We start from the raw sequence: 15,471 nt of genomic DNA on the forward strand, positions 1-15,471 counted from the left end.
AGCAAGTTAGACTCAAGGTTCTTTTGTCCTTCCATTACCAACCTCTGCTTCCACAGAGAATCAGATGTCAAGTCCACTAAGAGATTAAAAGTCATATCTGAAGTGTCTAGGGGTGAAAGTTTGCCTGCCATCCCCTGTATTCTCAAGAGAGAACTCCCCAGCTGGCCTGCTCTGTAGATTCAGCTACTCAGTCCTCCCTCCGAACCTGAGTCACAGACTGTTCACAGAATCGGTATCAGAAGGGTAGCGTGTTAGTCTGGATCTGTAAAAAGTGACAGAGTCCTGTGGCACCTTATAGACTAACAGACAGTTAATCTATAAGGTGCCACAGGACTCTCACTTTTTACAGAATCAGCAGGGAGACATTCATGTTCCAACAACGTCGTCTTCCCAACAAGCTGGTCAAGCACAGCCACTTCGTCTTCTTCATAGGGCCGTTCAAATTCCCTGACAATTTTCATTCCATCTGACGCCTTCTCTAAGTTATTCACACTGGGTCTTTCTAAAGCAAAGTCAGTGGATCCGTTTTCAACACAAAAATTCTGGCTGTTAGGAACTCAAACAAATCTCTCAACAAACTGTTGCCTTCTATGGACAGAAATTCATCCTGATTTACCTCAGTTCACTTCCACACCCCTCAGTTACAGCAAACTGCTTTGCAAAAACAACCACGAGGATTCTTCTTAGGACCTTCTTTAAGCAACAATTCACGTTTATCTTGCTCCACAGAAGCATTACTCTGAGGAGCCACAACCAAACTCCTCCTGATTGTCACTTACACTCAATCACCTCTGGCCCATTAGGAGGATTTTTATACAACCCCTTTTAGGCAAGCTGCTGGACTCCATAGTTAGAGGCATTCTCCTTCCCTTTGCAGCTTTCCTCACTGGCAACACACAGGTTACCAGGCTCAGCACACACTAGCTTAGTTACAAGTTTCCACACTGTCAATGGGTAACGCAGTTAAATCACTTTCATGCTCTCCTTGTGCCCTGGCTGTGATATCAACCTGATTAGAGTTGTCATATCTTTACCCAGCAACACACTAGCAACAGGCAAAACAGAAGCACCAGATCGCCTGGTCCCAGGGACTAACTGGATGCGACCTAGTTGCAATGTCATTCTCCCTAGCAGACACAAACTTAGGAAACTTCCTTCCTGGGCTTTAGTTAAATCCAGAGCCGATTCTGATGCAACTGATAATTTTTCAACCATCATAGGCCGACAGGCTTCTTCTGTTCTCTCGCTCTTTGTGATGCGCAGCGGTTCTCAGCCTGCGGGGACGCATGCAGCCCAGTTAGCACACAGCTGTGGCCCAGCTCAGCTGTGTGCTATAGGCCGGCCCGCATGCCGGGAGTCTGCTGGGTTCTCAGCTGCCCAGCGCAAAGAGGTCCGGCCAGGCTGCCCTGCGGGGCCAGGGGTCCCAGCCCCACCCCTCGCGAGCCCCGGGGCTGCCGCTGCCCTGCCACCCGGCCCCCACAGCCCAGGTAACACATTGTAGGCCGCAGCTGGTACCTCCGTGTTCTCACCTCCACGTAGAGCCAGCACAGGCCGTGTGCACCGGGGTTACCTTCCCTCTCTGGGAGAGGCCTCTGCTCCATTCAGTAGATGAGGTCTGTGGGGGGCTGTGACCCTAGTGGGGTGGGTTAAATCCAAGAGTAGCAGCTCTGCCCTGCTTCCTGCTCTGAGTGGGGCACTGGGGAGAGTGAGCGGCGTGGCTGTGCTGCCAGTGGTCACTCCACAGGGCACCTGGCTGCTGGCCACGTGTCAGGCTGTGCTCCTTGGATCTCTCCATGGTCATTGCCACAGGTTCTCCATAACGTGTTCTCTCTTTGCAGCTATGCGAGGAGAGACAGCCCCACATACGATCCCTACAAACGGTGAGTGCCTGTGGCTGCTGGGCATGGCAGGAGTGGTTTGCTCTGCCTCCGCCACTCCTGGGGGAGAGGCCACTGCAGCAACAGTCTCTGGGGATTCTTGTAGTTGACAGACTCTGGCTGTTTCTGAGGGGCCCTTGGGCTGGGGGAAGGTCACCCCCTGCTGGAGCAGGTGCTACAGTACATGCTGCTCTGCTGCTGCCCTAGGAAAGTCCAGCAGGGATCCAGAAACTGCATCTACCCCAGTGTGCTGCCCCCCCCGGGGAGCTTTTGGTAAATTCCACCTCCCACAGTGAAGCAGCCCTTCTGTTCTCCCTTCATCCTCAGGTCACCTTCAGAATCCAGCTCCGAATCCCGCTCGCGCTCTCGCTCGCCTTCCCCAGGCCAAGAAGAGAAGATCACGTTCATCACCAGCTTCGGGGGCAGTGACGAGGAAGCAGCTGCTGCTCAAGCCGGAGGAGTCCCCGGGAAAGCCGTCCCCCTTGGCAAGCCGCGCTCCACCCAAGTGCATCAGGGCAGCGCTGCAGCAGGTCATAGCGCCTCCTCCCGGTCGGTAACTCCCCCGTCTGGCTCGCTTTCCCAAACCTTAACACCAGAGACTCAGCAGGGGCTAACGGCCCATCTACGTGATCGGCCTGCACCCTCTGTGCCCCCGATGGGCACCACGCCAAGCTGCCCCTGCTTGGAGACCCTGTCCAGTGAGAGCTCTTGGCATCCAGTCCTTTCCAGCTGCCATTTCATTGTCAGCCCTGCCCGTGGGTTGGCCAGGTGCTGTGTGGGGTGGCCAGTTGGGGGCACTCTCCAGGAGACTGAGCAAGAGGCCTGTTTGGGTAGACAGTGCCTGGAAGGCCCTGAATAGCCAGATCCTCGACCTGTGAGAGGAACTCCAGGGGGGCAGCTCGTCCTAGGGCCCAGGGAAGGGACCTGGCATGTCAGTGATGGGGAGAGATTCTAGGACATGGGGGATCTGGCAGCTGGAAAGGGGCAGCTCTCCTGCTTGCCCACAATATCCCGTCCTCTCCTCTCCTCGCATTCCCTGCCCTTCTCCTCCCGCCCCCCGAGTTGCTATACTTCTTGCCCCTGTTCTCGGCGCACTGGCCTGTCCCAGCTCCCTCTCCAGACGAGCAGGGCACTTGGTGCAGGCCGAGAGCTCACAGGGTTGTAAAGTGCCTCGTATGCACCGTATAGACCAAGCTAGCGCCTGGCCTCAGGGCCGTGGCTGCATCATTGCCATTGTGTGTCTGTGGCTCACTAGCTTGAGCCGGAGGTTCCACCTGCGCCCCGTTGCACAGCGCTTGGCCAAGGCTGTGTAGGGAGACGGAGCGGCAGACACTCTGCAGAGCCCCTGGGTGGTGCCCTCAAGTGGGACTGCATGTCCTGGCGTCTGGGCTGGCACTGCCTAACATTACTGCCCCTCTCAGTGCCCCCCTGCAGCATTGCCAGGAGCCAGAATCCCAGTTTGCCGCAGTAGCTCTGCCCCATGGGAGAGTTGTCGCACGTTGGAGCCTTCCTGTGGCCCACGTGGCAGGATGGTGGTGGTCCACTCCCCCAGCCCGCAGGACTGCAAAGCCACTTGTCTGTCTGAGGCAGAGAGGGGGCTGTGAGAAGAGCCCAGCGTTCCCGTCGGTGTTTCTCAGAACCACTTCCCTCCTCACTCACTGTGCCAGCCAGAGCTGAGCCCGGTGTGGCGCCTGTACCTTGCTGGAGGCCTCGTTGGAGGACCCAGGCCTGGGCACGGTCTCAGCCCTTAAGGGGAGGGGCGTCATAACACTTCAGGCTTTTCTCCAGCATTGTGGTAGGATGGTGCCAAACCCGCATTGAGCCAGGGCTGACCAGCCTGTACCATCGCGATTGGGTTTCCCCTGCGTGCTCTGGGACTATGGCAGTCACTGCTAGCCCTGTCCTCCGCAGGGTCTTCTGGGGCAGGCGGGAAAGACCAGAATGGACTAGCCTAACGAGCCTTCACAGCGTCTGGCTGCACGAAGGCCTTGGCCCCACCATTCTCCCTGCAGCCTACCTTTGAGGGTCCCCAGTGGGGAATGGATGGTGGAGGATTCTGGTAGCGGAAGGACAGACATGAGTTACTGAGCCCCTCCTGTTGGGGGGCTCCCCCTGTCAGTGAGCCCTGGACACCCCCAGATGCTCTCACACTGTGCACGAGGGAATTGGGCAGCAGGCAGTTGCGTTGCAGCCACTGATGTGCAAGCCCTTCCCCTGGGGACTGGAGCAGAGGTGATGGTGCAGAGTAGGTGGGGCTGGTCCACAGGGTTCTCTCCACAGCTGAAGCATAGGGACGCTGCTGGGGGAGCAGGGGCCACTGGACATGCTGAGAGTCATTTGGGGCACTGCTGTCTGTTTCTTAGCCCTCTCCTGGGCCAGCATGCAGGGATCCTGGCGGCAGTGAGGGGGAGGTTTTCTGATGCCTTCGTGTGGCCCCGCAGCCCACTTGCCATGGTCTCCTGGCTCTGAGGAGCTGCTGTAATGAGAGTGTCTCGGAGCTGGACTGGGGGAAGAGCTGGTAACAACCGTCACAACATGCTTGTTCCTCCTTCATGCCAAGCCCTGCTTCTTGGTGCTGGCTGTGCTAGCTGTGGGCAGAGACCAGGGGCTGAGTCTGCCCAGTGCTACTTAGGGGAAGGGCACGGATCTTGGCGCGCTGTGGTTCTTTGGCACCCCGTGTCACATCTCTGCCCTCTGTGAATGGCTTGCGTTGTCTCTGTCCTCTATAGGAGACACTCCTCCTCCTCTTCCTCATCCCCGTCCTCCTCGTCCTCTTCGAGCTCCCGCTCCAGCTCCCGCTCCCACCGAGCCGGTGGGCACCACCACCGGTCCAGCCGGTACCGCCGCTCCCACAGCCGACGGTATTCCCGCTCCCGCAGCAGGAGCCGGCGCTACTCCGGAGGGGGCTCACGGGATGGCCGCCGGCGCTCCAGATCACACTCGGCCGATCGGGGCCGCCGGTACAGCTCCCGTCGCCGGTCCAGGTACGACCCACCTGGAGCTGTGCAGTGAGCCGAGGGGGGGATTGCAGGAATTTCCAAGTATGGCTTGTTCAATGGGGCCCCGCGCTGCTGCAGCCTGCAGGAAGGCGCCTCTGGAGGCAGAGGTAGGGACAGGCTGGGTGGGGGTGAGATGGCAGCTTTACACCCTGGGTTCCTCCTCCCTTCTCTGTACCTCGAGGAACCGCTGCAGCCCTGGCTGGAGGCCACTGACCCTCTGGATGGGGCTATGGTAGACAGCGTCACTTCCCGCAGTTATCCGCAGCTGTGGGATTGGCAACCCTAATGCCATGCTACTGCTCCACTTCCAGGGCATGTGCGAGGGAGGGTAGCCTGCATTCCTTGGCTATGTCCTTTGCACTTTAGGAGCCATTCCCGGTCCGGGGAGCGCTATCGCCGGAGCGGCCGAGCGGGGAGACACTGGAGTAGCAGTCGGAGCAGCAGGAGTCCCAGCGATTCACGAAGCCGCAGCAGATCAGCTTCTCCAGCAAGAGAGAGACTGCTGAGGCCTGCAGCTTCCCCAGCCATCGGGGAGAAACTGAAAAAGTGAGTGAGTGGAGCCCACCCTGTTCTAGCTCTTCCCCCGGCCTCCCTTCTGCATGCTGTGTTTGGCCTTGAGCCCTGCAGCAGAAGGGGCTTCTCCTGCCCCTGCCCTGGGGAGCGCTGGCACCCGGCAGTGTGGGTACGGGAAGGAGACTTAATGCCGAGCTCTGTGAGAGCTGCCTGGTCTGCCCGTGTCTGAGGGGGGAGGTTAGTGCTGGGCCTCTCACTCTCCCAGACAAGGACATGGCGTCCCATCTGCTCCACAGTGCTTCTGATCTCAGCTCTTTTCCCCCTCTAGGGCTGACACTGCTGGTGGTAAAGAGACAGGAGCTGCCAAAGTCAGTAAGAATTTAACCTCACCTGTTTAATTCACATCACTGCAGAACAAACTAAGGGACCCCGTAGTTCACGGGAGTGAGGAGATGCAGGGACTTGTCTGAATGAAGGGCTCCTTGCCTGCGTTTGAAACTCAAGTCCCCTATCCCTGGGCTGGAAATCCTGAGCCCTCTCCTCAAGGTGCAGGCCTGCCAAGCCCAGTAACTCCTTAGAACTGAGAATGGATGGCAGCCGTCATAGGCAAGTGCCAACAACCCTGCCTCCGGGCGAGGGGGTTAACGGAGCAGTCTCAGCTCTGAGTGACAGGTGGGGATAGCTTTCGGGTCACTGTCCCTTTCGCTGAATTCCTGGGAACAGAAGACACCTTCCCTTCTCCTGGCTCCACAAAGACCCCGGTCCGCTGGGTAGTAGCCAGTCCATAGTGTGCGGGGCGGGACTGGCCTGTAAGGGGGCTAACCCTGATCCCCTACCTTCAGTGACCCCTATAAGCGGATGAACCTGTGTCCTCTATTGCCCTGACTAAGCTAGAATGCAAGGGTGCCAAGGTTTGGGATTATTGCTGTCCCTGAAAACCAGCCTGGTGCCTCAGTCCCCCTGGCGGCTTCACACCCACCCCTCCCTTGCCAGCTGCGCTCTCCAGACCCTGCTGGTCTGGGGCTTGGGCTGCTCTGCAGCGAGTGCCTTGTGACTGTGCTCCCGCTGCCTGCCTGGGTGCAGGTGCACAAAGCAGTAAACAAAGTGCCGCCAATGGAGCTTTGGGAGACTCATTGAGGGGAGAAGGTGCTTTGAGCTGCCAAGGGGGCTGGGGCCAGGACACACCCTCCCTTCCCAGTTCGGTTCCTGGAACAAACCTCCTGGTGCTTCCGGACTCCGAGCCTCGCAGCTGTGGGATCCCTGCATCATTCTGGGTCCTGCTGCCCGTTCCTGGGCGGTAGGTTGGAGCGGCTTGACCCAGGGTTAGGCATGGCCCTCCCAGCCTGCATGGCCCTGACTCCAGATGGAGCCCCTAGGAAGGAGTTCCAGACATGGAGGGAGAGGTGCTGGATTGGAAGCAGGGGGCCCTGCTGTACTGTGCAAGGCCATTTCATGGTCAAGTCAGCCCGCAATGCAGAGGCTCTGTGTTCTGTTGACCCTTGTGTCCTTGAGATCCCGAAGAGGAAGGGGAAGCAGGCTCACTGCATTCCTACCTGGGATCCAGGTGTGCACCAGCTCTCCAGGAATGGGCAGCAGGGTGTTGGCTTCCCTTCATGTGTCTAGGAAGGGGTGGCACCCAATGAACTCCTGATGGTCTAGATCCCCAGGTCGGGCCCCTAGGGAAGCAAGGTGCCTGTGTGGGGGTGTGCAGCGGGATCCTCTGCAGAGCAAGGGAGGGCGTGCCCTTGGGGTTACCCTGGCATCCCTCTGCCTGCTGCTCTGCAGGTCATCTCCAAGCCATCACCACCATGGGGAGCCTTTGTGTGATGCTTAGGGCTCAGGCTGTCTGTCAGAAAGGAGCGAGCGAGGGGTGTATATAGGCCAGGCACCTTCTTGGTATGATTTGAATGTGGGGAGCTGGTTCTAGTCCCAAAGGCAATTGTCAAACATGTTTTCTTGTCTGCTTAATACGCTGGGCTAATCGATCAAATTTGCTAAAGCACTGGGGAAATGTCAATCAACATGACTGACAGCCAACAGCAGCAATCCACATGCTCAGTCTTGGTGGACTAACTTCTCGCATTCGGAGAGTAAGTCTTGGGGACGAGCTTCTGCACTTCCGCCAGTGGGCTAATGGAGGTGAAGCCCTGGCCAGCCTGGCCCTCTGTGAATGGAGCTGGGCTAGGGAGGCCAGGGCTCCCCAGCACTGCAGGTGTTAGACTCATTCTTCCTTGGCTAGAATCCCTGCGAGAGATCAGTGCTGTCCCCAGAGACGTGGAGCTGCTGCACGGGTTCTCTCTGATCCTACCTGTGCTAACTCTTGGTGCCAATGGTCAGGAGAGCGCTAGGCTGAACATAGCAGTAACATAGCAGGAGTCTAGTATCCAGCTGCCCCACTGTGGGTTGATCTGGCTTGCCACGGGAGCGCTTCCGGGGCCCTGCCCTGAAGGACTGCAGTGGTCCCATGCCACTGGCAGATTGGGGGTGGGGGGAGATTCAAAGCCTGGGCGCACTGTTGTGGCAGTGGCATCCTGAGTGCCGGAGGGCTAACCTGTCTGTAACCTGTAACTTAAGGCACGTTAAAGTTGCCCAGGTCACATGCTGGGCAGACTGAATTTCCAGGTGGGGTTGGAGGGTGTTAAATCAGGGGAGTGCTCCAGGGCTTGGTTTCCTTTGCTCCAGGGAGCCCCAACTGTGGCACCAAGGCTGCTAGCTGGCCATGAGCTCCAGGGTTTCCCTTGAAAGCTGCACACTCTGGCAAGCCCCTGGAGTATTGCTGGTGCTGGTCTCCTCCCGGCTGCATGAACAGACATGGCTGGCTGGGCTGAGTTCCTCCAGTCCCCAAGCCCTTCCTGTGGCTGTTAGAGGAGCAGCAGCCTCTGCCCAGCTCCCATCTACGCTAGAACCAACTGGAGGGTGGCCCCTCCTTTGGGTGCCCCTGGGTGCCTGAGAGTGGGTCCCTGCTGGCCTAAGTTGAGTTGCATATTCTCACCAGTGAAGCCTCTTGTTTCTGGCTGCCTGTCCACAGGGCCGCTCCCCAGAGCTGAGAGGCCCAGCTTGGCACGCAGCCTGAGAGTGCTCCCAGAAAAAGGCAGGAAAGTACATTGTCCTCACCCACCTTGGAGTGATGTAAATGCAGTGTCCAGTCAGGCCAGGGACCCGGGCACCATTGCAGGCAGCTCCAAGGAGAGCCCTCTTCAGTGCACCGCTGCAGCCAGGAGAACAAACCAGGGGCTAGGGTGCAAAGGATGGGATAGAGATTAACGGGTGCAGACTGTGTGCAGTGCTGGTCACCCCATCTCACACAGGACACCCTAGAACAGGAGGTTCAGAGGAGAGGGGAGACTTGATCAGTCTACAAGTACCTGTGTGGGGAACAAATATTTAATAACTGGCTCTTCCATCTAGCGGCGAAAGGCCTACCACGGTCCGATGGCTGGACGTTGACGCTAAACAAATTCAGATGGGAACTGTGAGAGTCATTATCCATTGGAACAACTTACTAGCAGTCATGGTGGATTCTCTATCACTGGCAACTTTTAAATCAAGATTGGATGGGTTTCCAAAAGCTCTGCCCTAGGAATTATTTTTGGGCCATTCCATGGCCTGGGTTATACACACTGGTCCCTTCTGGCCTTGGAATCTACAAATCTGTAACAATGGTCAAAACTCTTGGCTGGAGGGAGGGGAAAGATTTGGCTTTATTCCCTTAGGGTATGTCTACACTGCAGTTGGAAGTGGGATTGCAGCATGTGTAGATACGCCTGAGGTAGATTTGATCTAGCTACCTTGGTCCCTAGGAGCAGCTGGCCTGTGCCTCCACCCCTTCCGCTGTGACTTCAATGCCATTCTTACTCAAGCTAGCTTGGATCAAGTTCAGTCAAAGCTAGCTCGAGGATGTCTACAATCTCACCTCCTGGCTGTAGGGTAGACATTCCTCTAGAGGAGGCGAATAAGAAGCGACAGGAGAAAGTCTGTGAATTACTGACTGGTCGAGAAGGGAGATTGGGAGCATTTCCCTGCCTCGCAGCACTAGAAGGGAACATTCCATGAAATTAGAAGGTGAAAATTCCAAACTGATGAAGACATCCACAGACTGACTCTCATATTTTATTCAGAAGGAACTCATTGACACAGGATATTGCTGTGGCCAAAAACTTGGCAAGATGCAATGAGGGACTGGCTGTTTCTGTGGCTGACAAGAATATCCCGAGTTACTCTAGTCAACGCAACACAGAACATTGGAAGTTGGGGGAGAATCTCCTCCTTCAGGGCCTAACCCAGTCTCTAGGTGTCAAGGATCAGGATGAGACCTGCCGGGGCAGGTTGCTCCCCCGTCTGTCTGGTGCAGGGTTTCCTCTCTCTTCCTCTGAGGCATCTGGTGTAGGAGATGCCCTCCTCGGCAAGAGTGCCTCCGGATCTGATCCTGTCTGGCAGTGCCGATGTCCCTGTGCCTTCCCTTAACACGTCTCTGTTTAACTTTCCTTGTAGCCAAAGCTGACTCCGCAGGAGAAGCTGAAGTTGCGAATGCAGAAGGCTCTCAACAGGCAGTGTAAGCAGGACTGGTTTCATCATGCAGTTCACTTGCCGCTCCGGCCTGGCCTTGTGGCAGCTGCTTAAAATCTCTCTCTCTGTCTCTCTCAGTTAAAGCTGACAAAAAGGCAGCACAAGAGAAGATGATGCAACAGGAACATGAAAGGCAGGTACGTGACCCAGCTGCACCTTGACATGGGTCAGTCTCTGCCTCTAATCACTGGGCTGCGCCACTACTCCCATTTCACACCCCTGGGTGGAGTGTCTGGCCATTTGGAATGGCCTCTCCCTGCAGACCCCTCTGCCTGGTTAAGAGCGCTCATGGATGTGTTACCCGAGAGCAGAGGTAGCATCCATAGCGGTGGTCCAGGGGCACAATAGGCAGGGGTGGGGAGTGAAGTCGGGGAGCACTGCTGTGCTGAGGGGAGTGTGTGTGTTTTGGGGTTCACACTGAGCTTGGGAGGCTGTGCCTCAGCTGAGCTTTGAAGGGCTCTGCCCACAGAATGAATGTGTAGCAGCTGCCTCTTGGGGGCACCTCGCTGCCTGTGCATGCCACGTGGCGGTTGACTGATCCGTGCCTCTCTCTTTCAGGAGCGAGAAGACGAGCTGCGAGCCATGGCCCGGAAGATCCGAATGAAGTAAACTCTCTTGCTTCCCCTGTTGTGCTCTGGGCGTGTTCTCTGCAGGGTGTGCGCTAAGCCCTCTTGTTTCTCTGCAGGGAGAGAGAGCGGCGAGAGAAGGAGCGGGAAGAATGGGAAAGGCAGTATAGCAGGCAGAGCCGCTCCCCATCCCCACGATACAGTGAGTACCCACTGCTTGGCACCGCCCTGGCAAATGACACCTGTGCTGTCAGAGAGTGGGAGCAGGCACAGACTGGGGGGCAGGGAGTGTGATGGGTTCGGTCACAGAGACCCCCTTGGGACTGTCACCTCGTGCTGAAATTACCTCTGAGCCCGTTATCCCTGTCAGCCTGGGATTCCAGAACCCTGCCTTGTTGAGCCAGACACACTAGCCTGCTGCAACACAGACCCAGGCTCTGGACCACACCCCCAAAGCTGCAGGCTTTAACTGAAAACCACTCTGCAGGTTACTTGTCTCCAGCACCCAGACACCCAGCTCCCAGTGAGATCCATTTTACTCTGTATAAAGCTTATACAGGGTAAACCCATAAATTGTCTGCCCTTTATATCACTGATAGAGATGCACAGCTGTTTGCTCCCCCAAGCATTAATCACTTACTCTGGGTTTACTAATAAACAGAAGTGATTTTATTAAGTATAAAAAGTAGGATTCAAGTGGTTTCAAGTAATAACAGACAGAACAAAGTAAGTCACCAAGCAAAATAAAGCAAAAATATGCAAGTCTAAGCCCAATACATTAAGAAACTGACTACAGGTAAATCTCACCCTCAGAGATCTTCCAATAAGCTTCTTTCACAGACTAGACCCTTCCTAGTCTGGGCCTAATCCTTTCCCCTGGTACAGTCCTTGTTAGTTCCAGCTCCAGTGATAACTAGGGGATTTCTCATGACTGGCCCCTTTGTTCTGTTCCACCCCCTTTCATAGCTTTGGCACAAGGCGGGAATCTTTTGTCTTTCTGGGTCCCCACCCCTCCTTCTAAATGGAGAAGTACCAGATTTAAGATGGATTTTTAGTATCCTGTGACATGTTCACATGTCCTGTGAGACCCCAGCCTCCATTCTTCCAGGGCTGGCCCACACATACACAGGAAGGTTTGCAAGTAAACAGAGCCATTTACAGGTCATTGATTCTGAAGCACCTTTAATGGCTTCCACTTAATTACACTTAATATGTTTACATCAGTGATACAAGTTTATGGCTTATTCTCCTAACTCCAGACATAGAAATAATACATGCAAACAAATAGGATGAAGACACCCAGTAGATTATAAGCTTTGTACCGATACCTTACAAGAGACCTTTTGCATAAAGCATATTCCAGTTGCATAATATTTACATTCATAAACATGTTTTCATAAAGCATATGGAGTCCGGCATCACAGGGAGCAGCTGCTGTTTGGGAGCTAGCTGCCTGCAGAACTGGGGAGAGAGCTGCTCCTTGCTCCAGCATTCACTGTGATGGTCTGCAGTGGCCGTGGGCCAGGCTGGGAGGTGACTCCATGCTGCATGTGTCCAGCAGATGTCACACTTCATCCTCAGCATAGGCTCTGGATACTGGCTGGGTTCCCAGAGATTAGGGCCTAAATCTTCAGAAATGGCCAGTGATTTTTTGAGGCCAGTGGGAGACCCCTCCCCCCCTACTTCCAGTACCCTTGAGGTCAGTCTCCTGCAGCCCCTCAGAGCAGCTTCTCCAGGGGTCCAGGTGTGTGTGTGAGGGGGAAGCATGATGTGTGGTGTTCTGGGGGAACAGTGCCATTTGGGTAACTTCCAGCCTCACTCATGGCTCGTGCCCCTGGAGAGCCAGCACCCCGGTGGGAGCTGGCTGTACCCAGGGCTTCCCTTTTCGCCAGGGGTTAAGAACATAAGCACGGCCGTCCTGGGTCAGACCAAAGGTCCATCTATCCCAGTATCCTGTCTTCCGACAGTGGCCGACGCCAGGTGCCCCAGAGGGCAGAGCTAAATCAAGATTAATAAAAATCAAAAATACTGATTGTATGTGAAAGTTTAAAAGTGTAATTAGCTTGTTCTGTTTCCATCTGACTAGTAGGACTGCGAGAGTCAGGTTACCCTCCCCTGCTTGCAGGGTCAGGCCTGTACCATTCAATACGTCCTTTCCCCAGAGCAGTTGGCTGCTCTCCTTATCAGCCAGCTGCTTCCCAGTTAGTCTCCAGCTGCTGAACTGGATGGCTCATGCTTGACTCTGCCATTTGCTAACTGTTAAGAGAATTTCAGAGCTTACATAGCATTTTTTCTGCTAAGATGTGTCACTCTTCAAATGCTCATCATTGCTGAGACACACAAGTCCAGGGCGTTGTTAATATCGGTTCTGAAGTCATGTGGGAGCTTCTGGGAATCCCACCCTGAGATGCCTAAATATAGGCTGAAGGGTCTCACCTTAGGCTTCTACTTCTGAAAATATTGGCCTGTGTATTTAAAAAAAAAAAAAGGGGGGGGGTCGTCTTTGAGATGTGTTGCTCATGTCAATTCCAATTAGGTGCGTGCCTGGCAGCTGAAAGATTTTTCCCTGGCAGTATCCATTGGGTTGGCCTGGGCGCCCCCTGGGGTTGCACCCTTATGGCGCTCAATATAGGGCCCTGCCGACCTGCCATCCCCTAAGTTCCTACTTACTGCCAGTGACGGTTAGCCAGAACCTCTTTAGCTCTTGCTTTGGCAAGTGCCTCCACTCTTGCAGTGTCTTTTTGTAAATTGTGACTATAGTTATCCTACTTGTTGTGGGAAGTTAGATCGTTAGGTAGTTTCTTTGCTAAGTTTCATTTTGGGAGTACCCCTCTGCCCCAATGCTCTCCCGGCATCGGGGCATGCCTCAGTCCCTGGGTTTTAAAGCCTGCGAGGACTGTGGCAAGTCTATACCCAGGAGCAACCCGCACACTTTGTGTCTGAAGTGTTTGCAGGAGCGCCATCAGAAGGAGCGCTGCAAGATTTGCAGGGGGTTTTGCCCCAGAACCCTTAAAGACCAGGACCAGTGTCTCAAGATCCTCCTGATGGAGGCTGTGCTCCACCCTCAATCGGACCCTGCTGGGGAAAAATCTTCTGGCGGCCGTGCCCGAAGCGAGCGCACACCTAATTGGAATCAATATGAGCAACCCATCTCGAAAAACACTGCTAAGAAGTGTTTAATGAAACTGCCGCAATAGCCTGCAGTGCTGCGGACACTTACCTGCCTGTTCACCTTGCAGGGTCAGGTCTGTACTGTTCAGTACGTCCTTTCCCCAGAGCAGTGGGCGGAATCCCTCCATTTCTCACTTAGCTCACTATAAATCAGCACAAGTTTTGAGAGACGCCTCCCCCAGCCTAAAGCTGCTGGAAAGGGCTGTCCCACTCTCCAGAGCCGTCAGGTTACTCTTCTCCTGCCCACCGAGCTGTTGTTCCCACAGGGCAGCTGCATCTCCTAAGCCCGTGCCTGCCAGTGCAGAGGCTTCATCTCCAAGTTGTAACCCTTGCTCTTTGCTTTGCAGGTCGGGAATATGGTTCCTCCAGGAGGTAGGTTCAGTCTCCCCTCGCCGGGGATGGGGTAACCAGCCGCCTGCAGCTCCCAGCCCTGCCCATGGGGGAGCTGGGAGGGCAGCCAGTCCTGAGCCTTGGGGCAGGTGGGCACAGGGCACTCAGGACCTCGTCCCTACATCCTCATAGACCTGGCGTGCCCTGCTGGCCCCTGGCACTCCACGGGCTCCTCCAGTCGCTGCTGGCCCTGCTCACACCCTTGGCTGCTCACCTGCATGCAGAGGCAGGGGGTGGGCAGGGCTGGCTGTACTGAGGGCAGGCTCAGGTGCACTCGGCCAGTGGTGTCCATGACAGCTTGGCTGCCGTGTGCAGAGCAGTCGTGCCGGGGCGGGAGAAGTGAGGGGAGCTGAGCCCAGGAGGGAACTGTCACTGTGGTGCTGCTTGATTGAGGCAGGCAGCGGTTTCAGAGTGGCCCAGTCCCTGTGTCACCTCTGACTCCCTCCCGCTGAACCCAAACACAGTGAGGCCTCTGTCAGGCTTTTCCATGGACCAGAGAGATTGATGTAGCTCTGGTGCCCCCTATGGGGAAGGGGAGGGAGTGCTGTGTGGCTGCCCCAGCTGCACATTCCCCTCCTTGCTTTAACCAGCCTGTCTTCTCCCTTTGCAGGCGTTCCCGCTCCCGGTCCAGAAGCCCTCACTACCGCCATTAGCGCGTGGGTCCCAGCGCAGCACTGGTCTCTGCCCCCTTGTGGTGCGATCGGCTCAGCAGGCCCCGCCAGCCCTGCTGTGTAGCAAAACTGTACATTGCTGTTCTGTTTTTAAGATGCCAGTATCGGATAATAATAAAAAATCCGCCTTAGCCCTTGCAGGAGCCTTACACTGGGCATCTGGGACGAGGCCTCAACTCAGTCTCCCTTTTGTCTCTGCAAGGACCTGCACCCAGGGTAACTGCAGAGCTTTCCTGTGACATGGGGTGGGGAAGGGGTGGAGCTGAGCAGTTGGACTTTGGGAGGAGGGGAGAGGGTCTGCAGTGTAAGGGAATTGGGGCTAGGGGGCAGTATCTGTAAGCTGTGCCCTTCCCCCTGGAATGGCTGTGGCCTGCCCCTGCAGACAGCAGGGAAGTGGGAGGAATAAGGCTTGGAGGCTTAGGCTGAGGCTTTCCTAAGGAAATGTCAGCTCCCTCCACTCCTGGGCCCTCTCTGCTAGCTGGGCTAGTGGGTGCTCTTAGGGGATGCAGGTCTGGACTGCTGAGAGGGGAGGCTCCTTCTGGGGTGTTAGAGGGCTTATTCCTTCACCCTCTCACTTCCCTGGTCCTTCTCGTGTGCAACAATACCTGAAGTCCGAAGGTGCAAACAATGCGATGTTTATTGGGGTGAACTTCCAGCAAGCTTAAATTGAAGTTCCTTTTTCCTTATTTTCATATCCCAACTTAGTTCCTGTTTGCCC

The 15,471-nt window shown here is 55.6% G+C and overlaps 1 protein-coding gene across 3 annotated transcripts in view; it reads left to right on the plus strand.

The window, feature by feature from the left end:
* LOC123350084 (CLK4 associating serine/arginine rich protein) overlaps nt 1–14,933 on the plus strand; it is a 39,542-nt gene extending 24,609 nt beyond the window's left edge. For 2 of the 3 annotated variants that reach the window (XM_044988444.1, XM_044988443.1), the window contains exons 13-23: nt 1,839–1,880; nt 2,205–2,426; nt 4,607–4,861; nt 5,243–5,422; nt 5,718–5,757; nt 9,881–9,941; nt 10,034–10,092; nt 10,514–10,560; nt 10,641–10,723; nt 14,040–14,064; nt 14,693–14,933. In XM_044988444.1, coding sequence (XP_044844379.1) covers nt 1,839–1,880; nt 2,205–2,426; nt 4,607–4,861; nt 5,243–5,422; nt 5,718–5,757; nt 9,881–9,941; nt 10,034–10,092; nt 10,514–10,560; nt 10,641–10,723; nt 14,040–14,064; nt 14,693–14,735 — 1,057 coding nt within the window. In that variant the 3' untranslated portion in view covers nt 14,736–14,933. Of the gene's footprint in view, nt 1–1,838; nt 1,881–2,204; nt 2,427–4,606; nt 4,862–5,242; nt 5,423–5,717; nt 5,762–9,880; nt 9,942–10,033; nt 10,093–10,513; nt 10,561–10,640; nt 10,724–14,039; nt 14,065–14,692 lie in introns of those variants that run through there. The other variant, XR_006573708.1, reaches the window with a different exon arrangement.
* Nucleotides 14,934–15,471: the final 538 nt, after the last annotated feature.

This window comes from Mauremys mutica, chromosome 15 (genome assembly GCF_020497125.1).
Source record: "Mauremys mutica isolate MM-2020 ecotype Southern chromosome 15, ASM2049712v1, whole genome shotgun sequence".
Classification (NCBI taxonomy): domain Eukaryota; kingdom Metazoa; phylum Chordata; order Testudines; family Geoemydidae; genus Mauremys; species Mauremys mutica.